The 27703-nt window shown below is 44.7% G+C and overlaps 2 protein-coding genes across 4 annotated transcripts in view; one reads left to right on the forward strand and one right to left on the reverse strand.

Moving 5' to 3' along the window:
- The window catches only part of LOC139423078 (glycerophosphodiester phosphodiesterase domain-containing protein 5-like), a 51534-nt gene extending 49170 nt beyond the window's left edge, over nucleotides 1-2364 (forward strand). For all 3 annotated transcript variants that reach the window (XM_071174707.1, XM_071174705.1, XM_071174708.1), the window contains exon 16: nucleotides 1-2364. In XM_071174707.1, the coding sequence (XP_071030808.1) occupies nucleotides 1-77 (77 nt within the window). In that variant the 3' untranslated portion in view covers nucleotides 78-2364.
- Nucleotides 2363-27044, reverse strand: LOC139423079 (SAM domain-containing protein SAMSN-1-like). The gene is made up of 8 exons (XM_071174709.1): nucleotides 26883-27044; nucleotides 21185-21265; nucleotides 20785-20919; nucleotides 12162-12297; nucleotides 9921-10072; nucleotides 9455-9664; nucleotides 9076-9226; nucleotides 2363-3507 (listed from the first exon to the last, which is right to left on the reverse strand). Exons 1-8 carry the CDS (start codon nucleotides 26940-26942, stop codon nucleotides 3323-3325), a joined length of 1110 nt encoding a protein of 369 aa, XP_071030810.1. The 5' UTR covers nucleotides 26943-27044; the 3' UTR covers nucleotides 2363-3322.
- Nucleotides 27045-27703: the final 659 nt, after the last annotated feature.

The following is a 27703-nucleotide window of genomic DNA, read 5'->3' on the forward strand; positions in this document are numbered from 1 at the left end:
AGGTAAGTAATGGAGTGACCAGTACAGATGAACATCTATATCCAGAGAATGGCTATGACATTGGGCAGTACAAGTGAGCTGTGTCTCTGTACCTGGAGAATGGCCAGGACAATGGTCCATTCAGATGAACTGTCTCTATACCATGAGAATGGCTATGCCAATATGCAGGAAGGATGAGTTGTCTCTGTACCTGTCTGCGCTGGTTGTGACAGCTACACTTATGACGGCCTAACATGGTGACCGCAACAGGCAGAATCACAATGGCTGCTACTGTAAACATGGATGTTTCTACCAACATGTCGGAAGTTTAAACTTTAAAAAGTTCTGAATGTTCAATATTTTGAAGACCGTTGACCTTCTTGCTGGAGTGACTTTTTTAGAAGTTGTTCTGACGGATCATGGGATGTTTTTCTTCGATAATTTGTTTATATAGCAGAGGAAAAGCGTCCTGCTCTGGACATTGAGTTGAGTTTTTCTGTTATTTTATTTTCCCTCAGAGGATTTTCATGGTTTGGATTTCTGAATACTATGATATAAGACTGAATTCACTAACATGTGTGTCCTCTCCTATCGATGTGTGAATGACATTTTGCATTATGGGAGTGAACTGTTCTTGCATTGTCAAATCAAATCAAATTTTACTGGTCACATACATATGGTTAGCAGATGTTATTGCGAGTGTAGCGAAATACTTATGCTTCTAGATCCGACAGACAGTGCAGCAGTATCTAACAGGTAATACGGTTGAAGTCGGAAGTTTACATACACCTTAGCCAAATACATTTAAACTCAGTTTTTCACAATTCCTGACATTTAATCCTAAGAAAACTTCCCTGTCTTAGGTCAGTTAGGATCACCACTTTATATTAAGAATGTGAAATGTCAGAATAATAGTAGAGAGAATGATTTATTTCAGCTTTTATTTCTTTCATCACAGGCCCAGTGGGTCAAAAGTTGTGGGTAGCCTTCCACAAGCTTCCCACAATAAGTTGGGTGAATTTTGGACCATTCCTCCTGACAGAGCTGGTGTAACTGAGTCAGGTTTGTAGGCCTCCTTGCTCGCACACGCTTTTTCAGTTTTGCCCACAAATGTTCTATGGGATTGAGGTCAGGGCTTTGTGATGGCCACTCCAATACCTTGACTTTGTTGTCCTTAAGCCATTTTGCCACAACTTTGGAAGTATGCTTGGGGTCATTGTCCATTTGGAAGACCCATTTGTGACCAAGCTTTAACTTTCTGACTGATGTCTTGAGATGTTGCTTCGATATATCCACATCATTTTTCTTCCTTATGATGCCATGCATTTTGTGGAGTGCACCAGTCCCTCCTGCAGCAAAGCACCCCCACAACATGATGCTGCCACCCTTGGTCATTATGGCCAAACAGTTCTATTTTTGTTTCATCAGACCAGAGGACATTTCTCCAAAAAGTATGATCTTTGTCCCCATGTGCAGTTACAAACCGTAGTCTGGCATTTTTATGGTGGTTTTGGAGCAGTGGCTTCTTCCTTGCTGAGCGGCCTTTCAGGTTATGTCAATATAGGACTCGTTTTACTGTGGATATAGATACTTTTTTACCTGTTTCCTCCAGCATCTTCACAATGTGTTTTGCTGTTGTTCTGGGATTGATTTGCACTTTTCGCACCAAAGTACGTTCATCTCTAGGAGACAGAACGTGTCTCCTTCCTGAGCGGTATGACGGCTGCGTGGTCCCATGGTGTATATACTTGCATACTATTGTTTGTACAGATGAACGTGGTACCTTCAGGCGTTTGGAAATTGCTCCCAAGGATGAACCAGACTTGTGGAGGTCTGCAATTGTTTTTCTGAGGTCTTGGCTGATTTCTTTTGATTTTCCCCAAATGTCAAGCAAAGAGGCACTGAGTTTGAAGGTATGCCTTAAAAATACATCCACATGTACACCTCCAATTGACTCAAATGATGTCAATTAGCCTATCAGAAGCTTCTAAAGACGTTACATTTTCTGGAATTTTCCAAGCTGTTTAAAGGCACAATCAACTAAGTGTATGTAAACTTCTGACCCACTCGAATTGTGATACTGTAAATTATAAGTGAAATAATCTGTCTGTAAACAATTGTTGGCAAAAAATTACTTGTATCATGCACAAAGTAGATGTCCTAACCGACTTGTCGAAACTATAGATTGTTAACAAGAAATTGGTGGAGTGGTTGAAAAACGAGTTTTAATGACTCCAACCCAAGTGTATGTAAACTTCCGACTTCAACTGTATATGTTGCCATACTTCTGCTGGTTGTTCTTCTCATCGAAACTTCAGCCCAAAATTATTTTGCCCTGTGTGCCATTCTCACCATAAATGATTTAACAGCTGCATTTCAATAATACATTTGTGTAACAATTGCTTTAATGAAGGAGAGCATTCAAGAAACTGACAGTATGCTACTCACTCTCAAAGCACTTTAACAAAATGTTAAATAATACCATAAATCAAAACCATAAGATACAGTACAAAAATCCTTTAAACCCTCATTTAATCAACAAGCTCTCGCAGTCGCACATCAGAATTAGACGTTCATCCATGTTTCTTAAACATGACATTTTGAAGTTATTCCCAAAATCAAACGTCAAAGTGTTTAGTTACTTCTCTGTATAATTCCAAGGTTACATTTTAGGTATTAACTCTGAAGTCTTAAGGTTAGGCATTAACACCAAATGGTTAAGGTAAGGGTTAAGGTTAGGGATAGGCTTAAAGCAAAATATCAAAAACAACTTTCTATTGCTGGATTCTAAAATGCAGCCTTTGGAGCCACAGGCAGATGCTTACGCACATCTGCCATACCTGTCCACAATACCTACTTAAAGATAACAGCACTTACTGTAACCCCTAGAGCCAGTTTCCACGTCCTCTCCCGACCTCCTCAGACATGTATGGACATTGAAAACTGACTTGTATCATGGGTGACCTGCCTGTATTTAATCTCTCCCATTTCCACAGGCACCTCTTGTACTGTACACCCACACACAGTAAAGTTGACATTGCACATTGTGCTAAAAACAAAGCCTTGCCCACTGTGATGATTTCACAGGTCCAATGTCAATGATTTGAAAGGCTTGGGATACATCATCATTAACATTTACAAACCAGCAGCCAATCCAACTCACTAGAACAGGAGATTGTGTACAGTAGCTTCATGCATAACAATTGCAGTGCCAGCCACATAGGCTACAGATACTAAATGCAGTATGAAAGCAAAGAGGAGTGCTCTTGTAATGCAGAAAAGGGCTTTCACATTAGATCATGATCTGGGTGAATTGCATCGATCCACATCGATCATTTTTAGGTTAGGTCTGAGCCATGGGAGGATGATGGTGCAGTGCTTGCAGGTGGATGTCTGTCTCCTTGCTGTTGTCTGAGCAGTCCGAAGGGATGTAACAGCCAGAGTCTCTGGGGCAGTCGTTCAGGTCCGCTTTAACACTCTCAGTCGGGGACTTGGCATCCTGGTTTAACTCTCCCTCCTCACCATCACCTAGAATGGAATGGGTATGGGGGCTTTGAGAACTTGTATTCAAAAGTAATGGCCACAGATATGCTCCCACAATATCAGAGTAGCAGAAATAACGTTTTTCATAGTTTCCTCTTTCCCCCCAGCCCCGAAATATGCCTATTGTAGCTGGATGTTTGATCTTTATGTAGGCTGTGAAAGCTGTGAGACCATGTTACATTTGCTTACCGCAGCGAAAAGTGAAGTTCAAAAGATAAAAAGGTTTGCATAAGCTTGAAAAACATGACAGATAAGCTAGTGCCGCGCCCATACCACAGTGTCTTACCTCTGAAAATGACATTTGACATTTCCTGTTAGTAGCTTGTCTTGTCTTGCACCACTCAATGTAGTTTCCTGACTCTGCCTTTCCTTTCATGTCCTTCTAGTAACTGTCTCTTTACAGCCTATAAGCAGTGTTTTGCGTATTTGCAGTGTATATAGATTACGTATACAGTACCAGTCAAACGTTTGGACACACCTACTCATTCAATTATTTTTATTTTTTTTACTATTTTCTACATTGTAGAATAATAGTGAAGACATCAATACTATGAAATAACACATATGGAATCATGTAGTAACCAACAAAGTTTTAAACAAATACAAATATATTATTTGCCTTGATGACAGATCACCTGGAATGCTTTTCTAACAGTCTTGAAGGAGTTCCCACATATGCTGAGCACTTGTTGGCTGCTTTTCCTTCACACTGCAGTCCAACTCATCCCAAACCATCTCAATTGGGTTGAGGTCGGGTGATTGTGGAGGCCAGGTCTTCTGATGTAGCACTCGATCACTCTCCTTCTTGGTCAAATAGCCCCTACACAGCCTGGAGGTGTGTTGGGCCATTGTCCTGTTTCAAAACAAATGATAGTCCCACTAAGTGCAAATTGGATGGGATGGCGTATCGCTGCAGAAAGCTGTAAAGCTGAATTCTAAATAAATGATTGATTACAGACAGTGTCACCAGCAAAGCAACCCCACACGATCACACATCCTCCTCCATGCTTCACGGTGGGAACCACATATGCATAGGTCATCCGTTCACCTACTCTGCGTCTCACAAAGACATAACAGTTGGAGCCAAAAATCTCTGATTTGGACTCATCAGACCAAAGCACACATTTCCACTGGTTCTAATGTCCATTGCTCGTGTTTCTTGGCCTGAGCAAGTCTCTTCTTATTATTGGTGTCCTTTAGTAGTGGTTTCCTTGCAGCAATTAGACCACGAAGGCCTAATTCATGAAGTCTCCTCTGAACAGTTTATGTTGAGATGTGTCTGTTACTTGAACTCTGAAGCATTTATTTGGGCTGCAATTTCTGAGGCTGTTAACTCTAATGAACTTATCGTCTGCAGCAGAGGTAACTCTGGGATTTCCTTTCCTGTGGCGGTCCTCATGAGAGCCAGTTTCATCATAGTACTTGATAGTTTTGCGATTGCACTTTAAAAGTTCTTGAAATGTTTCGTATTGACTGACCTTCATGTCTTAAAGTAATGATCGACTGTCATCGCTTATTTGAGCTGTTCTTGCCATAATATGGACTTGGTCTTGTACCAAATAGGGCTATCTTTTGTATACGCCCTACCTTGTCACAACACAACTGATTGGCTCAAACACAGGCACATCTGTTAACCAGGCACACCTGTTAATTGAAATGCATTCCAGGTGACTGCCTCATGAAGCTGGTTGAGAGAATACCAAAAGTCTGCAAAGCTGTCATCAAGGCAAGGGGTGATAACTTTGAAGAATCTCAAATATAAAATATATTTTGATTTGTTTCACACTTTTTTGGTTATTCAATTATTCCATATGTGTTATCTCATAGTTTCGATGTCTTCACTATTATTCTACAATGTAGAAAATAGGAAAAATAAAGAATTGTCCTTGAACGAGTAGGTGTGTCCAAATTTTTGACTGGTAATGTTTAGTATAACACATCTTTAGCTTTCCATGGCCAGTACAAGATGGCTGATATCCTGTTATTTACACACACTGTGAGGTGAACACAATTAATGTTACATTCTGAAGTTCACTTCTTGCATTGATATTACTTTGTTAATACAGATAGTCTTTACTGGGTCTTCTATATGAATTCAATTACTTTCTGACTGAACCCCTTTTGATTTGAATGAAACCCTCCATCAATAAATACATCAAATAGGATCTAAGCTACAACATATATTATGAACAAGAAAAAAAATCTAGATCTGGCAATATTAGATCATTGACGTGAAAGCATAATCCTTGCTCCTGCCTAAAGCTATGCGACGCCCACGAACATTAGCCGTATTCAAAAATGTATTAAAAATATATATTAACTCAGCAATCTACACACATTACCCCATAATGACAAAGCGAAAACAGTTGTTTAGACATTTGTGTAAATCTCTTAAAAATAAAAAACAGAAATTATTTACAGAAGTATTCAGACCCTTTGCTATTAGACTCGAAATTGATATTGTTTTTTCTACAGCTTGATTGGAGTCCACCTGTGGTAAATTCAATTGATTGGAAAGGTACACACCTGTTTATATGAGGTCCCACAGTTGACAGTGCATGTCAGAGCAAAAACCAACCCATGAGGTTGAAGGAATTTTCCATAGAGCTCTGAGACAAGATTGTGTCGAGGCACAGATCTGGGGAAGGTTACTAAAAAATGTCTGCAGCATTGAAGGTCCCCAAGAACAGTGTGGCCTCCATCATTCTTAAATGGAAGAAGTTTGGAACCACCAAGACTCTTCCTAGAGCTGGCTGCCTGGCCAAACTGAGCAATCGTGGAAGAGCATTGGTCAGGGAGGTGACCAAGAATCCGATGGTCACTGACAGAGCTCCAGAGTTCCTCTGTGGAGATGGGAGAACCTTCCAGAAGGACAACCATCTCTGCAGCACTCCACCAATCAGGCCTTTATGGTAGATTGACCAGACGAAAGCCACTCGTCAGCAAAAGGCACATGACAGCCCACTTGGAGTTTGCCAAGAAGCACCTTAAAGACTCTCCGACCATGAGAAACAAGATTATCTGGTTACCAATATTGAACTATTTGGCCTGAATGCCAAATGTCACGTTTGGAGGAAACCTGGCACCATCCCGAAGGTGAAGCATGGGTGGCAGCATCATGCTGTGGGGATGTTTTTTAGCGGCAGGGACTGGGAGACTAGTCAGAATCAAGAGAAAGATGAATGGAGCAAAGTACAGAGAGATCCTTGATGAAAACCTGTTCCAGAGTGCTCAGGACCTCAGACTGGGGTGAAGGTGTACCTTCCAACAGGACAACGACCCTAAGCACACAGCCAAGATAACGCAGAAGTGGCTTCGGGACAAGTCTTTGAACGTGCTTGAGTGGCCCAGCCAGAGCCTGGTCTTGAACCCGATCAAACATCTCTGGAGAGACCTGAAAATAGGTGTGCAGCTATGCTCCCCATCCAACATGACAGAGCTTGAGAGGATCTGCAGAGAAGAATTTGAGAAACTCCCCAAATACAGGTGTGCCACTCTTGTAACGTCATACCCAAGAAGAATCGAGGCTGTAATCGTTGCCAAGGGTGCTTCAACAAAGTACTGAGTAAATGGTCTGAATACTTATGTAAATGTAATATTTCAGTTTTTATTTTTTTTACATTTTAACAAATTTCTAAAAACCTGTTTTTGCTTTGTCATTATGGGGTATCGTGTGTAGATTGATAAGGAAAAATAAACAATGCAATCAATTTTATAATAAGGCTGTAAAGTAACAAAATGTGGAAAAAGTCAAAGGGTCTGAATACTCTCCGAATGAACTGCATGTAGCGAACGTCAGAGCAGCGGAGGAATTCAGTTTGAGTCATCAGGCAAGGGGTTTGCAATGGGGTCAACTTTGAGCACTTTTGGCATTCAGGTCCAAAAAGTAACTTTCTTACTACTTCAGGCATGATGTGAAAAACTCACTTTCATAAGTGGAACTGCAAGTTCCCAAGTTCCCAAATTCCCAATCACATGTTAAAATTTAGAAAATGCAAATTAGATTAAGAAAACTTCACATGTGAAAATCTCACTTTCACATTTGGCAGTGAAACAGTGTTACTCTCCTTGCACACTAATACTTAGCCTACCTGAGCATTATAATTTCAAGTGTGTTAAGGGTCATTTCTTATTTCTGAGCCATTCATTCGGACTGTTACTGCAGGCGCATGCCTCTCTTCTTCATATGTTGGTGAGTGACCATTGGAAGATGTCGAATGAAAATAACAGGTAAGATAGCTCTCTGTGTCTCCAAATCTTATCCTGTTTTACGGTTTCTATGCAAGGTTACATTTTCAAAATGTAGAGAGGACATGTTTCATTTTAAATTTATAAGTAAAGTTTTGACGAGTAAAGAAAAGGTGAGATTTTTACCATTTACATGAGTTTAGTAGCTAGCTAACTAACTTTTGTATGCAAGTCAATGAGAAAAAGATGGTGTCTCTGATGACTCCTTATTTATCATGTTTAACATGTAAACATTTGGTTAATCAGTTAACTTTGTAATTTTATTGTGATTAATCACATTGTCTGAAAGCATTCAAAATACACTGAAAACATCCAAAATACATAATCTATACAGCTAAAAACAACAATGCAATCTCAAAACAAGTTAACATTGAGGTTAAAGAAAGTGTGCTCATCAATGAACCTAATTTTGCTAAATGTTACTTTGGACAAACTCAAGACGTTAACATTCTTACAATCCTTTTTTATAAAAAAAAATCTTGCATTTGTGCAAATTCTGAATTTGCGATTAATCTGGATTAATCAGCAAATCCTGCGACAAACTTAATTAAAATGTTTTATCGTTTGACAGCCCTAGTTAAAATTGACATTAAAATGGCAAAAAAGGAACATGTGAAAGTGTAGCAGACATGACTTGTCATGGTTGCTTTTGCTGATGGTCATGTGATGAGGTATCCCCCCTCTGCAACTTCAACATTTGTGTTAACCCTCTTAGTCTAATGGTCAACACGTTGGCTTCACTTGTGAGAGACCTGGGTTCTAATCCTGCCAGTTCTAAAAGTACATGTGAAATGTTGGAAAACCACATGTCTGTGTCATGAAAAATTGTCATGTGGAACAACATGTGAAATGTCACGTGTCCACAAACCCAGTGTTTTTATTAAGGGTATCCTGTTATCATTAGCATCTTTACCTGTGTACCTGATACAGCACATCCGCTGATGGTACGCCCTTCCTTACCTGCTTTGGCGATCTGTATACATATGAGGAATACATGTGCTTTTGTCAGAACTAACACACCTAAGGCCTAGGTGTTGTCTTAAGTGCCTTTTTTTAATTGTATTTTACCTTTATTTAACTAGGCATGTCAGTTAAGAACAAATTCTTATATTTAATGACAGCCTAGGAAGAGTGGGTTAACTGCCTTGTTCAGGGGCAGAACGACAGATTTGTACCTTGTCAGCTCGGGGATTTCGATCTTGCAACCTTTCGGTTACTAGTCCAACACTCTAACCACTAGGCTACGCTGCCACCCTTTGCATTCCACCTGGAAATTTAAGTAGGAGGAAGACTACCCTAACTCACTTTGGGGTTCTTGGAGGCACTCGATGGCTGCCATGAGAAGATGTCTGTGTTCAGGATCAGTCACATTGAGTTCCATCAGATACTTCTCCTTCAGCTCTTTCAGGTCATCTACTGTTTGATAGCCATTCAGGAGCAGTGAAGAGGCATACTCCTACAATACATATAAACAATACCAATCTGTAAGCAAGTCGCCATGTTGGAATGAAAAACGCAACTAAATTGACATTGACATCAGAAACATATTGTTCCCTAAAGATGCAATTTATCTGGGGATTTTTTCCAAAGAATCCAGGGAACCTGTTTTTTTGCAAGGGATTATTTGTAACCACTTTGAGGAGAGAGACAGAGAAGAGAAAGGAGAAATAGAGAGTCAGTCTACCTCCAGATTGAGGAGCTCTAGGAGCTCCTGTAGCGTTTTGGGACGGGGTCTCCTGCTCCTCCTGTGTGTCCTCATCTTCTGAGGCGGTTCAGGAACCTTCTCTACTATGAGGTCCACGTAGATGAACTTAAAGTTTCCCACCTTGTTGTTCAGCATGCCTGTCCATATACCCACAGGAGGCTTGCTGATGATCTCAATCACATCCCCCACCTGAAAGAAGAATTGGTCCTTTTACTTGAGAAATACTGTACATGTAATAGATCAACACAGCCTACTTTGCAAGACATTGGCTCAATCTCAACTGTTTAAAAATCCAGGAAGATGTGTGGAATGACAGGTTTGACATTTGAGAAAGAGGCAGTCTATAACTATTCATCATAATATGTTATATTATTTTACATTCACAGCAATATTTCAGTCAGTCAGGAATCAGGATACAACTGGTTTAGTCAAGTAGGCTAATTACCTTAAGTTTAAGTGATTCCGTGTCGTAGGGACTAGGGACAAAGTCTGTGTGGACCCGGGCTCTGCCACAGAACTGGCCTGTGTAGGGCAGCACCTCATCCAGCCTCAGACTGTCTCTGTTACTGAAGCCATCTGACCCGCTGGTCAACCCACCTGGGGAGCAGCACACAACACAGTTTGATTGGTAGGAGACCGACATCATGATGTTTGGCTTCACATCAGTTTTTACAAAGACAAAGCCAAATGTGTTACACAGAGCATTTTGGGTACTGTACATCATGCAACATAGTGAGTGAGTTTTCTGCTCCTAGATGAGGATTTATGGTCTAATGGTAGCCTACTTGCTGATTTGAACATTTAAATTATGAAAGGTATGGCAGTGAGTGAAACATTGACAGTTTAGACTTTTGACTGTGATTATCTTTGTCAGGCATCCTTGTTGGGTTAATCAAGGTGCAACAACATGCCTTAGTACAGTTGAAGTCGGAGGTTTACATAGACCTTAGCCAAATACATTTAAACGCAGTTTTCACAATTCCTGACATTTAATCCTAGTAAAAATTCCCTGTCTTAGGTCAGCTAGGATCACCACTTTATTTTAAGAATGTGAAATGTCAGAATAATAGTAGAGAAAATAATTAATTTCAGCTTTCATTTCTTTCATCAGAAGTTTACATACACTCAATTAGTATTTGGCAGCATTGCCTTTAAATTGTTCAACTTGGGTCAAAGGTTTCAGGTAGCCTTCCACAAGCTTCCCACAATAAGTTGGGTGAATTTTGGCCCATTGCTCCCGACAGAGCTGGTGTAACTGAGTCAGGTTTGTAGACCTCCTTGCTCGCACACACTTTTTCAGTTCTGCCCACAAATGTTCTATGGGATTGAGGTCAGGGCTTTGTGATGGCCACTCCAATACCTTCACTTTGTTGTCCTTAAGCCATTTTGCCACAACTTTGGAAGTATGTTTGGGGTCATTGTCTATTTAGAAGACCCATTTGCGACCAAGCTTTAACTTCCTGACTGATGTCTTGAGATGTTGTTTCAATATAACCACATAATTTTTCTGCCTCATGATGCCATGTATTTTGTGAAGTGCACCAGCCCCTCCTGCAACAAAGCACCCCCACATGATGCTGCCACACACGTGCTTCACGTTAGGGATGATGTTCTTCGGCTTGCAAGCCTCCCCCTTTTTCCTCCAAACATAATGATGGTCATTATGGCCAAACAGTTCTATTTTTGTTTCATCAGACCAGAGGACATTTCTCCAAAAAGTACGATATTTGTCCCCATGTGCAATTACAAACCATAGTCTGGCTTTTTTTATGGCGGTTTTGGAGCAGTGGCTTCTTTCTTGCTGAGCGGCCTTTCAGGTTATGTCGATATAGGACTCATTTTTACTGTGGATATAGATACTTTTGTATCTGTTTCCTCCAGCATCTTCACAAGGTCCTTTGCTGTTGTTCTGGGATTGATTCTCACTTTTCGCACCAAAGTACGTTCATCTCTAGGAGACCGAACGCGTCTCCTTTCTGAGCGGTATGACGCTGCATGGTCCCATGGTGTTTATACTTGCATACTATTGTTTGTACAGATGAACGTGGTACCTTCAGGCGTTTGGAAATTGCTGCCAAGGATGAACCAGACTTGTGGAGGTCTACTGTTTTTTTCTGAGGTCTTGGCTGATTTCTTTTGCTTTTGCGATGATGTCAAGTAAAGAGGCACTGGGTTTGAAGGTAGGCCTTGAAATACATCCACAGGTACACCTCCAATTGACTCAAATTATGTCAATTAGCCAGAAGCTTGTAAAGCCATGACATAATTTTCTGGAATTTTCCAAGCTGTTTAAAGGCCCAGTCAACTTAGTGTATGTAAATTTCTGATCCCCTGGAATTGTGATGCAGTGAATTGTAAGTGAAATAATCTGTCTGTAAACAATTGTTGGCAAAAATGACTTGTGTCATGCACAAAGTAGATGTCCTAACCGACTTGCCAAAATTATAGTTTTTTTATTAACAAGAAATGTGTGGAGTGGTTGAAAACAAGTTTGAATGACTCCAACCTAAGTGTATGTAAACTTCCGACTTCAACTGTAGATTGGGTTCCATACTTAGATTTTTATCAACCACAATGTGTAGCATGCTTTACTGTAACGCAGAGTAAGCAAAAATTGCATTAGTAGAGAGTGAAAGGGAACTTAATTAGTTCAGTAAGGTCTTGGCTGTGTGCCCAATGAGCTTACTGGAATTGCTGTGTCCACTGTTGAGACCGTAGAGACTTTCAAGGGAGTGACTGGACACTCTGTGTCCTTTTGGAAATGAATGGACACCATTAACAATATCCCCTTCTCCTTCTTCATCTCTCTCTGTCCCGTCAACCTACACAGTAAAATACAACAGACGTTTTATTATTTTCTTTGCCCTCCTTTTCTTATGCTGTCACTCCCCATCTCATCTTATCTCACAGCGTGGTAGTTGAGGAGGAAGAACAGGAAAAAGCAAAACCAATCAGAGGGCTGGGTCAGGCCAGGGCTCTAAGCTATTCCGTGTTTAATTTTTCATGTGCCAAAGCTGCTCAGTATCCCAGGCAGTTTATGTAAGGGCACAGAAGAGCTCCTCTCCTCTCTTCTGCCAAGAGTCCTTAATCCACACAGAGCTGCCTTGCCATTTATTACTGAGACTTGACATGGCCAGGAAGTGTGTGTCATCTACCATAGGCTCTGACTGTACCTCCCTGGTCCTCTCTGTGAGAGAAGATTTGCTTCTTTTTAGCTCCACAAATCGCTTGGTGACCAGGTGATGTGGATATAGATACTTTTGTATCTGTTTCCTCCAGCATCTTCACAAGGTCCTTTGCTGTTGTTCTGGGATTGATTCTCACGTTTCGCACCAAAGTACGTTCATCTCTAGGAGACCGAACGCGTCTCCTTTCTGAGTGGTATGATGTCTGCGTGGTCCCATGGTGTTTATACTTGCTCACTATTGTTTGTACAGATGAACGTGGTACCTTCAGGCGTTTGGAAATTGCTGCCAAGGATGAACCAGACTTGTGGAGGTCTACTGTTTTTTTCTGAGGTCTTGGCTGATTTCTTTTGCTTTTGCGATGATGTCAAGTAAAGAGGCACTGGGTATGAAGGTAGGCCTTGAAATACATCCACAGGTACACCTCCAATTGAGGTGTTTGGTGGCGCTACAAAGTATTAACTACATTTTTCAGTTTTTGATTTGTTAAAAAAGTTTGAAATATCCAATAAATGTCGTTCCACTTCATGATTGTGTCCCACTTGTTGTTGATACTTCACAAAAAAATACAGTTTTATATCTTTATGTTTGAAGCCTGAAATGTGGCAAAAGGTCGCAAAGTTCAAGGGGGCCGAATACTTTCACAATGCACTGTAACTACCACAGCAGAACAACATAACTGTTTCTCTGAATGTGTATATTTCCCAGTTACCAGATTTACATCTCAATATTGTATAAAATTACAGATTGAGTATGGGACTACTTTTGAAAATATTAAATGGGATGTTAGCCTTCTAAATTAGAGTGGTTTTTCATGTACAGTTTTAACTAGTCAGTGACTACACCCCGTGAGCACAGACATTTACATCGGTGTCATGGAACACCCCCTTTTCTACTCCAGAATAAAAGGACTTGTGACAAAATGTACATTTACATAACGCCGGGACAGGGTCCCCATGTTGAGATGGCTACTACTCTAGACCAAAACATGCCAGGTGATGCTGGTGTGTGAAGAGGTTCAAACTACTCTGGTGACCAGAAAACATGGAAGCTGTCGCTACATGTTGAAATGGTTGGCAACTCTACCAAAGAACAAGACCAGAGAACATGGAGATCATTCCCAAGTTGATATGGCTAAGAAATCTACAAACTAAAGAACAATTATTCAGTACTCTGACATATCCATTACAACAAGCTACAACTACGAAAGACTTTGATCTCTGGTGGTCAAACCAGAGACTTTCTGTCAACAATCTATCCAGCAGACGGACCGGCGATCGCAGAGAGGGACAACAAAGGCATACACTCATAAATATGTAAATTCTTATTTATTTTTGAATGAGCGGTTGTTCATGTTCAAAGTATAAGCATTTCCATGAGTGTAGTGTAGTGTATATAGGGGGGTCCACTCTGAGTTTCCCACTCTTGAGCTGGCCCCACCCCTTTTCTTTGTCTACCAAGCCGTCATATCGGCTTAGCGCACTTGGGACTTTTCAGTGTATCATGTCAGTAACCAATGTAAAACTATTGTGTGTGTTTATGTAATTCTGTGATTGATTAGTTAGCAAATAAATAATTAAGCCAATTTGTATATCGCTGATTCATTATTTATTTTAGGGTTCGTGCAGATATCCAAGGGTTTGCGACTTTCAGGAATGAGACTGAAGAGGTAACAATACATTAATAGAAGACTGTAATCGATAAGATAATAAAATATCTGAAGAGTTATATTCGGGAAATTGAAACTATAAACAACATTTTCCCTTGGAGCCCCGACTTCCGAGTTAATTTAAATTACAGGATTAGTTTGATCACTTAAGGAATAATTACACATAGAGAATTGATTTGATAATATAACAGTCTTCACATTTTTGTATTTATTTTTTATCTATGCAAGTCAGTTAAGAACACATTCTTATTTTCAATGACGGCCTAGAAACAGTGGGTTAACTGCCTTGTTCTTTCGGTTACTAGTCCCAACGCACTAACCACTAGGCTACCTGCTGTCCGATGACAGCAAACGCTACAACAAGGTCTTTGGGCTAAAAGCCTGGAAGTAGGCTAACTTGTTTGTAGTGACATGTATTCATGGATGTATTTGTGAAGGGAAGCCAGGCTTACCCAAAAAATGTACCAAGAAAAAAAAATGCATCTTTTGTCTCTCTGTGTTTCATAATTTTCCTTCAATTCGCAAGAGGCTGCATTTATCTCACCGGAGAAAGCATCCCATCGAGCAAAACAGCACCCTTCTGTCTCTTGTCTCTGGAGGTGTGCGTCACTTGAGTGGGTTAAGTCACTGACGTGATCTTCCTGTCTGGGTTAGCAGCCCCCTCGGGTTTGTGCCGAGGGGGCTGGTCTTGGGCACACTCGTTCATCCGCTGCTGCTCGTTCATCTCCAAAGGAATCCGGAAGTCCCCGAAGGCTGTATTTCCAAGAAGAACCGAAGCCACCCTAGTTCCCTCGAGAATCATTGGTGACGGTTGAGTCAGATACACCGGATCCTATGCAACAGAGCAGAGCTAGAGTACCATGACCTCCTGGAGGTCTTCAGCAAGGCACGGGCTAATTCTCTTCCCCTGCATCATCCCTACGATTGAGCCATTGACCTTCTCCCAGGCACCACACCACCACGTGGTCGGCTATGCTCCCTATCCGGCCCAGAGACCAAGACAATGGAGGAGTATATTGAGGACTCTCTGGCTGCTGGAGGCATCTGTCCTTCTGCATCCCCTGCCAGCGCAGGGTTTCTCTTTGTCGAAAAGAAGGAGAAGACCCTTCGTCCGTGTATTGACTACCAGGGCCTTAATGACATAACGATCAAGAATCGTTACCCCCTACCTCTCCTCGGCTTTCAAACCTCTCCAGGGGGCTACCATTTTCTCCAAGCTAGACCTTCGGAATGCCTACCACCTGGTTCGGATACGCGAAGGGCAGGAGTGGAAGACAGCCTTCAACACTGCGAGTGGACATTATAAGTACCTGGTCATGCCGTTTGGACTCACCAACAATCCTGCTGTGTCCAGATGGACCCGGAAAAGGTGAACGCAATAGTGGATTTGCCCCACCCTACATCCAGGGTGCATCTACAACGTTTCCTGGGGTTTGCCAATTTCTACCGGGCATTTCATTCGAGGCTACAGCACACAGGTGGCCCTGCTCTCGGCAATCACCTCTCCCAAGGTACCGTTCACATGATCCCCAGCGGTTGACAGAGCCTTTGTGGATCTGAAGCGTCGGTTCACTATGGTCCCCATCCTCGTCCATCTGGACCCGTCAGTTTGTGGTTGAGGTCGATGCTTCTGACGTTGGCGTGGGGGCTATCCTGTCCCAGCAATCCGTCCAGGACCAAAAGCTCCATGTGCCTTCCTGTCCCATCGTCTCAACTCAGCAGAAAGAAACAACGACGTGGGTAACCAAGAACTCCTGGCAGTCAAGATGGCACTGGAGGAGTGGATACACTGGCTGTAACAACGACAGGAAAAGGAGGACTGAGCACAACGCCATTTCCATCGATGGGGCTGTAGAGGAGCAGGTTGAGAGCTTCAAGTTCCTTGGTGTACATATCTACAAAAACTAAAATGGTCCAAACACACCGAGACAGTCGTGAAGAGGGCACAACAAAGCCTATTCCCCCTCAGGAAACTAAAAAGATTTGACATGGGTCCTGAGATCCTCAAAAGGTTCTACAGCTGCAACATCGAGAGCATCCTGACCGGTTGCGTCACTGCCTGGTACGGCAATTGCGCGGCATCCGACCGGAAGGCACTACAGAGGGTAGTGTGTAGAACCCAGTACATCACTGGGGCTAAGCTGCCTGCCATCCAGGACCTCTATACCAGGCAGTGTCAGAGGAACGCCCTAAAAATTGTCAAAGACCCCAGCCACCGTCATAGACTGTTCTCTCTACTACCGCATGGCAAGCGGTCGCGGAGTGCCAAGTCTAGGACAAAAATTATTCTCAACAGTTTTTACCCCCAGGCCATAAGACTCCTGAACAGGTAATCAAATGGCTACCTGGACTATTTGCATTGTGTGCCTCCCCCAACCCCTCTTTTACGCTACTGCTACTCTCTGTTTATCATATATGCATAGTCACTTTAACTATACATTCATGTACATACTACCTCAATTGGGCCTGCCAACCAGTGCTCCCGCACATTGGCTAACCGGGCTAACTGCATTGTGTCCTGCCACCCACCACCCGCCAACCCCTCTTTTACGCTGCTGCTACTCTCTGTTCATCATATATGCATAGTCACTTTAACCATATCTACATGTACATACTACCTCAATCAGCCTGACTAACCGGTGTCTGTATGTAGCCTCGCTACTTTTATAGCCCCGCTACTGTATATAGCCTCGCTACTGTTATTTTTCACTGTCTTTTTACTTTTGTTTTATTTCTTTACTTACCTATTGTTCACCTAATATATTTTTTTGCACTATTGGTTAGAACCTGTAAGTAAGCATTTTTTCTTTATTTTATTTCACCTTTATTTAACCAGGTAGGCTAGTTGAGAACAATATCTCATTTGCAACTGCGACCTGGCCAAGATAAAGCAAAGCAGTTCGACACATACAACAACACAGAGTTACACATAGAATAAACAAACATACAATCAATAATACAGTAGAAAAATCTATATACAGCATGTGCAAATGAGGTAGGTTAAGAGAGGTAAGGCAATAAATAGGCCTCAGTGGCAAAGTTATTACTGTCACGACTTCCGCCGAAGTCGGCTCCTCTCCTTGTTCAGGCGGCGTTCGACATCACCGGCTTTCTAGCCATCGCCGCTCCATTTTTCATATGTCCATTTGTCTTGTCTTGTTCCGTATACAACCTGGTTTTCATTCCCCAATCAATCTGCATGTATTTAGTCCTCTGTTCCCCATCATGTCTTTGTGTGTAATTGTTCATTGTTAACGGTGTATGTTCACGCACAATACTTTTATAGTTTATGCTCTGTGTTTTTGGGCACTTATGTCATTTTTTGTGCCTGTTGTTGAACGGAATAAAAGTGCGACGGTTTACTCTACTCTGCTCTCCTGCACCTGACTTCACCTTCCTTACACAGCCTTAACAATTACAATATAGCAATTAAACACTGGAATGGTAGGATGTGCAGAAGATGAATGTGCAAGTAGAGATACTGGGGTGAAAAGATAAATAAATAAATAAATAACAGTATGGGGATGAGGTAGATTGGATGGGCTATTTACAGATAAGTTATGTACAGGTGCAGTGATCTGTGAGCTGCTCTGACAGCTGGTGCTTAAAGCTAGTGTGTAAGGTAAGAGTCTCCAGCCGCAGAGATTTTTGCAGTTTGTTACAATCATTGGCAGCAGAGAACTAGAAGGAGAGGCGGCCAAAGGAAGAATTTGCTTTGTGGGTGACCAGTGAGATATACCTGCTGGAGCACGTGCTATGGGTGGGTGCTGCTATGGTGACCAGTGAGCTGGGTTAAGGCGGGGCTTTACCTAGCAGAGACTTGTAGATGACCTGGAGTCAGTGGGTTTGGCGACGCGTATGAAGCGAGGGCCAGCCAACGAGATCATACTAGTCGCAGTGGTGGGTAGTATATGGGGCTTTGGTGACAAAACGGATGGCACTGTGATAGACTGCATACAATTTTCTGAGTAGAGTGTTGGAGGCTATTTTGTAAAGAACATCGCCGAAGTCGAGGATCGGTAGGATGGTCAGTTTCACGAGGGTATGTTTGGCAGCATGAGGGAAGGATGCTTTGTTGCGAAATAGGAAGCCGAGTCTAGATTTCATTTTGGATTGGAGATGTTTAATGTGAGTTTGGAAGGAGAGTTTACAGTCTAACCAGACACCTAGGTATTTGTAGTTGTCCACATATTCTAAGTCAGAACCGTCCAGAGTAGTGATGCTGGACGGGCGGGCATGTGCGGGCAGCGATCGGTTGAAGAGCATGCATTTAGTTTTACTTGCATTTAAGAGCAGTTGGAGGCCACGGAAGGAGAGTTGTATGGCATTGAAGCTCATCTGGAGGTTAGTTAACATAGTGTACAAAGAAGGGCCAGAGGTATACAGAATGGTGTTGTCTGCCTAGAGGTGGATCAAAGAATCACCAGCAACGAGAGCAACATCATTGATGTATACAGAGAAGAGAGTCGGCCCAAGAATTTAACCCTGTGGCACCCCCATAGAGACTGCCAGAGGTCCAGACAACAGGCCCTCCGATTTGACACTCTGAACTCTATCAGAGAAGCAGTTGGTAAACCAGGCGAATCAATCATTTGAGAAACTAAGGCTGTTGAGTCTGCCAATAAGAATGTTGTGATTGACGGAGTGAAAGCCTTAGCCAGGTCGATGAATACGGCTACACAGTAATGTCTCTTATCGATGGTGGTTATGATATCTAGGACCTTGAGCGTGGCTGATGTGCACCCATGAACAGTTCTGAAACAAGATTGCATAGCGGAGAAGGTACTGTGAGATTTGAAATGGTCGGTAATCTGTTTGTTAACTTGGCTTTCAAAGACCTTAGAAAGACAGGGTAGAAAATATATAGGTCTGTAGCAGTTTGGGTCTAGAGTGTCTCCCCCTTTGAAGAGGGGGATGACTGCGGTAGCTTTCCAATCTATGGGAATCTCAGACGATACGAAAGAGAGGCTGAAAAGGCTAGTAATAGGGGTTGCAATAATTTCGGCAGATAATTTAAGAAAGAGAGGGTCCAGATTGTCTAGCCCTGCTGATTTGTAGGGGTCCAGATTTTGCAGCTCTTTCAGAACATTGGCTATCTGGATTTGGGTGAAGGAGAAGGGGGGGAGGTGTGGGCGAGTTACTGTGTGGGAGCGCAGGGCTGTTTACCGCGGTAGGGGTAGCTAAATGGAATTTGTCAATTACTGTGGATTTATCGGTAGAGACAGTGTTTCCTAGCATCAGTGCAGTGGGCAGCTAGGAGGAGATGCTCTTATTCTCCATAGACTTTACAGTGTCCCAGAACTTTTGAGTTTGTACTACAGGATGCAAATTTCTGTTTGAAAAAGCTAGCCTTAGCTTTCCTAAAAGCCTGTGTATATTAGTTCCTAACTTCCCTAAAAAGTTGCATATCACGGGGGCTATTCGATGCTGTAAGGTCTACTACACCTGTTGTATTCGGTGCACGTGACAAATCAACTTTGATTTGATTTGGAGGGAGCAAAACATCCGTTTTTGGTTTGGACCAACCTCAATAATTTGGAATATCTCCGCACAGCCAAGCGCCTTAACTCCAGGCAGACCCAGTGGGCTCTGTTATTCATCAGCTTCAACTTCACAATTTCTTATTGCCCAGGGTCCAATAATGTTAAACCTGACACCCTCTCTTGCCTGTACAGTCTCGCTGCCACCTCCTCTGACTCCGAGACCATCCTCCCTACCTCATGCCTTGCAGCTGCTGTGAGCTGGGGTACTGAGGACCCATGCCAAATATTTTCAGTCTCCTGAGGGGGAATAGGTTTTGTCGTGCCCTCTTCACGACTGTCTTGGTGTAGTAACTTGGGTTAACTCTCCATGGTTCTAAATCAATAGTTATTTAGTAGTCTGAAAATGTTGGAAACATGATCTTGCTTGACCCTGCTGTAGGTCATGTAACTGTTTGTTACATGCAATATACTTTGTGAACTTTATTCTGCTACTGTGTATTCTTAATGTCTCGGACTTAAACCTATATGTCACGGTCACAAGGCATATGAACTAACAGGTTATAGAGCGAACAACACAATTATCACAACGCATAGGTTGTAATATAGCTTTTTTTCTGGCTTGGCTTCCCCAGTGATTTTACCCACACACCGTTACTGCTTGTTCATCTTAATTTACAGTATAATCCTTTCTTTGCCTGTCATCCTCCTCAGGATCCTCCTGAGAAGCCTTGCACTGTATTACAATATAACTATATTGTATTATCACTATATTGTATTATCAAGGTTCCAGTTCTGTTCCTATAGTTTGTGTGGTCTTAGTATTTTCTACATACTAGCCCATACCTCTGCATTTGGGCATCTGCTTTCTTTTTGTTGAACTTACATTTCACTCTTTTTACTTTTATCCGAGGTCTGTGGTACACTGAATGTTGAGGCCTGATCTGTATGACACAATGTGCTCTGCTCACTCACCATTTCCTCTGACAGGGCTTTGGCATAATTCCTGCCCATCCTCTTCATCATCGTCAGTGAGATGGCCTTCATCTTCTTCCCTATACCTCCTGATCTGGTCTGGTCACCACTGTCAACCTGCTCTCCCTCTGCAGACTGCACGCATATTAACACACACATGTTGTTACATAGTTGACATGCTTAAACTACGATACAGAAATATACAAAGGCCAAAGTTAGTGTTTCAAAAATATTGTGTGTTAACATTAAAAAGATGAGTCAGCCCCGCTGACTTGAAACATGTTGTTTTGTTTCAACAAATGTCAAAAACTAATGTTGAAACAATGAAGAAAGTTTAGTGTCACTTATAGGGAATTACTGGTTGAAGTAGCCGACAAAATCAGACAGATGCTTCACGTACCGAAGAATCGCCATTTTCCACTGGCTTCACTGGGGCTGGTTGGTGTCTAAAGGTGTCAAATCGGCCAAAGCTGGTGGAGCGCTGGGTGAGATGGGAGATTAACGGATTAAAATGTGTTTTGGATGGTAACAGCAGAACACATGTTGTCTGGTGGCCGTGTTTATGTAGAACTCCGAGCAGTCATGTCTGTAGGCCTATACCCTGTAAACCATCTAAACTGCTGTTCTTCTGGTCATGTATTTACATAGTACTGTCTGTATTACCATCAGGCTCTATTATGGCATTTTATCCACCGGACTAGGATTTTTCTTAATCTTTTTTGTACTGAATTGTATCTAATGTTGCATTTGATTAGGGTTGGATTTAATGATGTAACTGCAGTTTCAGTTTGGACTCATGAGCATTGAGAACTACTGTATAGTAATGGATGAGTGCTGAGTGGCGCTCAGCTTCACTGCAGCTAATGAGGTTTGTATCAGTTATGGTCAGCCATTTTCCATAAATTATGCTAAATCTAAATTAATACATTGAATATTATAGTATTTTGTTATTATTTTGCTACTTTATTTGTTCAGTGGTGTTTTCCTGTTATATAATATTGTTATTGTTATGCAATTTATTATTCTAGCAGAGTGGTTCCCAAACTGTGGGGCGAGCCTATTAGGGGGGGGAATTGGGTAGTGTATCAGCTGTTTTCTTCTTGTCATGTCAGTCATTGCAGACCTTGGAGATCTATTTGTAACATCAGAAATGTCCAGATCTGTCACGTTCTGACCTTGATTTCCGTTGTATTGTATTTATTTAGTATGGTCAGGGCGTGAGTTGGGTGGGCAGTCTATGTTTGTTTTTCTATGTTTTGGGGCATTTCTATGTTTTCGGCCTAGTATGGTTCTCAATCAGAGGCAGGTGTCATTAGTTGTCTCTGATTGAGAATCATACTTAGGTAGCCTGGGTTGCACTGTTTGTTTGTGGGTGATTGTCTATGTTAGTGGCTTGTGTCAACACAGGTCTCATTTTGTAGCTTCACGGTCGAATTTGGTTTATTGTTTTTGTTACTCTTTTGTATAGTGTTCAGTCTTTCTTTATTAAAGATTTTACCATGGACACTTACCACGCCGCATATTGGTCCTCTGATCCTTCTCGCCTCTCCTCTTCAGACGAAGAGGAGGACGACCGTGACAGAATCACCCACCAACCAAGGACCAAGCGGCGTGGTAGAAAACAGCGACGACAGCAGCAGCAGCAGCAGCAACAACAGCGGCCGGTATCACAGGACTCCTGGACATGGGAGGAGATACTGAACGGAGAGGGACCCTGGGCACAGGCTGGGGAATATCGCCGCCCCAAAGCAGAGCTGGAGGCAGTGAAAGCTGAGCGGCGGCGATATGAGGAGGCAGCACGGCAGTGCGACAGGTACGAGAGACAGCCTCAAAAAATTTTTTTGGGGGGGCACACGAGGGGTGGACACACGAGGGGTGGAGCTAAGCCAGGTAGCAGACCTGCGCTCACTCCTCGTGCTTATTATAAGCAGCGAGATACTGGGCAGGCACCGTGTTATGCGGTTAAGCGCACGGTGTCGCCAGTACGTGTCCATAGCCCAGTGCGCTATAGGACAGCCCCCAGAGAGTGTCATGTGAGTGCGGGCATCGAGCCAGGGCGTCTGGTGCCTGCTCAGCGGGTCTGGTCGCCGGTACGCAGTTTTGGCCCAGGGTATCCTGCGCCGGCTCTGCGTGCTGTGTCTCCGGGGCGCTGGGAGGGTGCAGTGCGTCCTCTGCCCGCGCTCCGCTCGTGCCGGGCGAATGTGGGAATGGAGCCGAAGGGAGAGGTGCGTGTAGTAAGCACTAGATCTCCCGTGCTTACCCACAGCCCGGTTCAACCTGTGCCTGCACTCTGGACGGTCCGGGCTAGAGTGGTTATCCAGCCTGGGGAAGTGGTGCCAAGGTTGCGCACCAGAGCTCCAGTGCTCCCCCACAGCCCGGTCTTTCAGGTGCCTCCTCTTAACCCCAAGCCTCCTGAAGGTCTTCCCAGCCTGGTGGTTCCTGTGGCAGCCCCACGCACCAGGCTGTCTCTCTGTCTCCTCCCTGCAGGTGGTCCTGTCTGTTCGGCGCTGCTGTCGGAGTCTTCCGCCTGTCCGGCGCTGCTGCCGGAGTCTTCCGCCTGTCCGGCGCTGCTGCCGGAGTCTTCCGCCTGTCCGGCGCTGCTGCCGGAGTCTTCCGCCTGTCCGGCGCTGCTGCCGGAGTCTTCCGCCTGTCCGGCGCTGCTGCCGGAGTCTTCCGCCTGTCCGGCGCTGCTGCCGGAGTCTTCCGCCTGTCCGGCGCTGCTGCCGGAGTCTTCCGCCTGTCCGGCGCTGCTGCCGGAGTCTTCCGCCTGTCCGGCGCTGCTGCCGGAGTCTCCCGCCTGTCCGGCGCCTCTGCCGGAGTCTCCCGCCTGTCCGGCGCCTCTGCCGGAGTCTCCCGCCTGTCCGGCGCCTCTGCCGGAGTCTCCCGCCTGTCCGGCGCCTCTGCCGGAGTCTCCCGCCTGTCCGGCGCCTCTGCCGGAGTCTCCCGCCTGTCCGGCGCCTCTGCCGGAGTCTCCCGCCTGTCCGGCGCCTCTGCCGGGGCCTCCCGCCTGTCCGGCGCCTCTGCCGGGGCCTCCCGCCTGCCCGGCGCCGCTTACGGGGCCTCCCGCCTGCCCGGCGCCGCTGCCGGAGCCTCCCGCCTGCCCGGCGCCGCTGCCGGAGCCCCCCGCCTGCCCGGCGCCGCTGCCGGAGCCCCCCGCCTGCCCGGCGCCGCTGCCGGAGCCCCCCGCCTGCCCGGCGCCGCTGCCGGGGCCTCCCGCCTGTCCGGCGCCTCTGCCGGAGTCTCCCGCCTGTCCGGCGCCTCTGCCGGAGTCTCCCGCCTGTCCGGCGCCTCTGCCGGGGCCTCCCGCCTGTCCGGCGCCTCTGCCGGGGCCTCCCGCCTGCCCGGCACCGCTTACGGGGCCTCCCGCCTGCCCGGCGCCGCTGCCGGAGCCCCCCGTCTGCCCGGCGCCGCTGCCGGAGCCCCCCGCCTGCCCGGCGCCGCTGCCGGAGCCCCCCGCCTGCCCGGCGCCGCTGCCGGGGCCTCCCGCCTGCCCGGCGCCGCTTACGGGGCCTCCCGCCTGCCCGGCGCCGCTGCCGGAGCCTCGCGCCTGCCCGGCGCCGCTGCCGGAGCCCCCCGCCTGCCCGGCGCCGCTGCCGGAGCCCCCCGCCTGCCCGGCGCCGCTGCCGGAGCCCCCCGCCTGCCCGGCGCCGCTGCCGGAGCCCCCCGCCTGCCCGGCGCCGCTGCCGGAGCCCCCCGCCTGCCCGGCGCCGCTGCCGGAGCCCCCCGCCTGCCCGGCGCCGCTGCCGGAGCCCCCCGCTGCCCGGCGCCGCTGCCGGAGCCCCCCGCCTGCCCGGCGCCGCTGCCGGAGCCCCCCGGCCCAGAGCCGCTGCCGCCCCTCTGTCCCGAGCAGCTGCCCCTCTGTCCCGAGCAGCTGCCCCTCTGTCCCGAGCAGCTGCCCCTCTGTCCCGAGCATCTGCCCCTCTGTCCCGAGCATCTGCCCCTCTGTCCCGAGCATCTGCCCCTCTGTCCCGAGCAGCTGCCCCTCTGTCCCGAGCTGCCCCTCTGTCCCGAGCAGCCCCTCTGTCCAGTGGGGTCATTGAGAGGGGTGGTCATGGTGAGAAAGCCACGGAGGCGAACAATAAAGCGGACTAAGACAATGATGAAGTGGAGTCCGCGTCCCGCGCCAGAGCCGCCACCGCGGACAGACGCCCACCCAGACCCTCCCCTATAGGTCAAGGTTTTGCGGTCGGAGTCCGCACCTTAGGGGGGGGGGTACTGTCACGTTCTGACCTTGATTTCCGTTGTATTGTATTTATTTAGTATGGTCAGGGCGTGAGTTGGGTGGGCAGTCTATGTTTGTTTTTCTATGTTTTGGGGCATTTCTATGTTTTCGGCCTAGTATGGTTCTAGTATGGCAGGTGTCATTAGTTGTCTCTGATTGAGAATCATACTTAGGTAGCCTGGGTTGCACTGTTTGTTTGTGGGTGATTGTCTATGTTAGTGGCTTGTGTCAGCACAGGTCTCATTTTGTAGCTTCACGGTCAAATTTGGTTTATTGTTTTTGTTACTCTTTTGTATAGTGTTCAGTCTTTCTTTATTAAAGATTTTACCATGGACACTTACCACGCCGCATACTGGTCCTCTGATCCTTCTCGCCTCTCCTCTTCAGACGAAGAGGAGGACGACCGTGACAAGATCAACTATATCATGTCAGGTAATGTTTTTTTTAGCTAGGTTTTTTTACCCACTGATTTTGTTGTCATGTTTGAGTCACTCAGATATCACATAAACACTAATAAGAAATGGCAAAATGTGTAGAATTGCAGGAAATTTGCTTTTAAATGGCAAAGAAAATGACATCTGTCCATTGCAAAATGGATAGAATTGCAGGAAATAAGCTTTAAACCTGTACAATTATCTCTCCGCCAACAAAAAGCTTGTGAACCGTTTGTGCCATGGTCAGTGCTTGTGCTTGTGGCGTGTGGGGAGAACCACTGTTCTAGCACATTCTAGTCCTCCTGATCTCCCTAAAACCTGTCATCTAATTGAAGATAATCTAATTGAAAGATAATCGGCAAAAGCGTCATTAAAATGGAGAGAGTGTGAAAAGCAATGGTCCGTTGTTCACTGGCGGCCCATTAGATAAATTCTGAGGCTCTCGCCCAACATCTGTTACATTAAACCCTGGCTTGTGGCCCAACACTGACCATCTGACCATTACTGAACCGTGAACCTTGGCCGGCTGCAGTCACCGTCACCTACTGGGGAAAGCTAATGATGTCTAATAGAAATAATGGTCAAATAGCAAGAGCAGCAAATGCTAGTATTGCTTTTATAATGAACTCAAATATTTTGAGTGAATCTTCATCTTTAATATCCTGCCCAGTACATCACTGGGGCCAAGCTTCCTGCAATCCAGGACCTATATAATAGGCAGTGTCAGAGGAAAGCCCATAAAATTGTCAGAGACTCCAGTCACCCAAGTCATAGACTGTTTTCTCTGCTACCTCACGGCAAGCGGTTACAGAGCACCAAATCTAAGACCAAAAGGCTCCTTAACAGCTTCTACCCCCCAAGCCATAAGACTGTTGAACAATTAATTCAAATGGCCACCGGACTATTACATTGACCCCCCCCATTTGTTTTGTACACTGCTGCTACTCGCTGTTTACCATCTATGCATAGTCACGTCACCCCTACCTACATGTACAAATTACCTCAACTAACCTGTACCCCCGCACAGTGACTCGGTACCGGTTCCCCATGTATATAGACTCGTTATTGTTATGTTATTGTGTTACTTTTGATTATTTTTTACTTTAGTTTATTTGGTCAATATTTTCTTATTAACTCTCTTGAACTGCACTGTTGGTTAAGGGCTTGTAAGTAAGAATTTCACGGTAAGGTCTACACTTGTTGTATTCGGCGCATGTGACAAATTAAGTTTGATTTGATGTGCATAATACAGCCCAATGTTTGGAAAAATATGCCTTAGAGCATTTCAATTTATTGTAATACACACAGTTTAAAAATGTCAAGCAAAATGCCCAACGAGTTAGACGTATAAAATATTGTTTTTTGTTATTACATTGGATAGTAGCAAATCGAAAAGAAAATTGTACCCCCCAAAAACCTGACATTTAAAAGATCTCACCTACCGGTTTTGTCTTGCTCTTTGGGTCTTTGTTTGAGACGTTTGACGGTTTCCTGTGAAGCATTGTGCTGAATCTGAATTACCGCTGGATACTTCTTATTTTGGATCAAAAACAACTGTGCTGTAGCCTATTCGACCAATCATCATATCAACTGTGCTGTAGCCTATTCGACCAATCATCATATCAACAACCTACTCCCCCGCAACAGTTGTGCAGAGCAGGTACATTTCCTCTAAGTCAGGCAGGATGTGACTATATCTACACAGTCTGTTTATCTGTAATCAAAGGCATGAATGTGTTGTACTTTTAGGTGGAAGGTGTAAAGTTTCGTCAACAAGCTGCATAAACTGAAACATCTTCAGTGCACCAAGAAAGCCTCATTGATCAGACTGCTGGATTGTTGTATGGTAAAATCATTTTATGAAAGTTGAAAGACTATTCAATCAATGTCACAAACTGTTGCCTACATGACACTTTTTGACAACGCACCAAGTTAAATGCAACTCACTGTAACCAGTAAAACTACTGATGAGGAAGTGGCCAAGAGACTGGTGAACACAGGAAGGGGTGAATTCCACGAATCCTGTATATTGCAGTTTCAGCTCTATTACCTCACTGAGTTAAATCATTGTTAAATGAATACAAAATATACACCCGTTCACAATTATTTTTTGCTCCTACAGATAGTGAGTCACGTGGCCGTGGCTTGCTATATAAAGGCATCAAGGCATTCAGTTACTGTTCGATTGAACGTTAGAATGGGCAAAACGAGTAACCTAAGCGGCTTTGCGCGTGGTATGAAACAGATGGCCTCTTTGGCGTTT

This window comes from Oncorhynchus clarkii, chromosome 12, assembly GCF_045791955.1.
Source record: "Oncorhynchus clarkii lewisi isolate Uvic-CL-2024 chromosome 12, UVic_Ocla_1.0, whole genome shotgun sequence".
In the NCBI taxonomy this organism is placed as follows: domain Eukaryota; kingdom Metazoa; phylum Chordata; class Actinopteri; order Salmoniformes; family Salmonidae; genus Oncorhynchus; species Oncorhynchus clarkii.

What these genes read in the sequence shown, in the direction of transcription:
- LOC139423079 (XM_071174709.1), bottom strand. Translation starts at nt 26,942, where the DNA reads ATGCTTCACAGGAAACCGTCAAACGTCTCAAACAAAGACCCAAAGAGC. An exon ending in AAGCCCTGTCAGAGGAAATG is followed by an intron (nt 12,298 to 20,784) that starts GTGAGTGAGCAG and finishes TTTACTGTGTAG; the next exon opens with GTTGACGGGACAGAGAGAGA. An exon ending in TAGAGCTCCTCAATCTGGAG is followed by an intron (nt 9,227 to 9,454) that starts GTAGACTGACTC and finishes TATGTATTGTAG; the next exon opens with GAGTATGCCTCTTCACTGCT.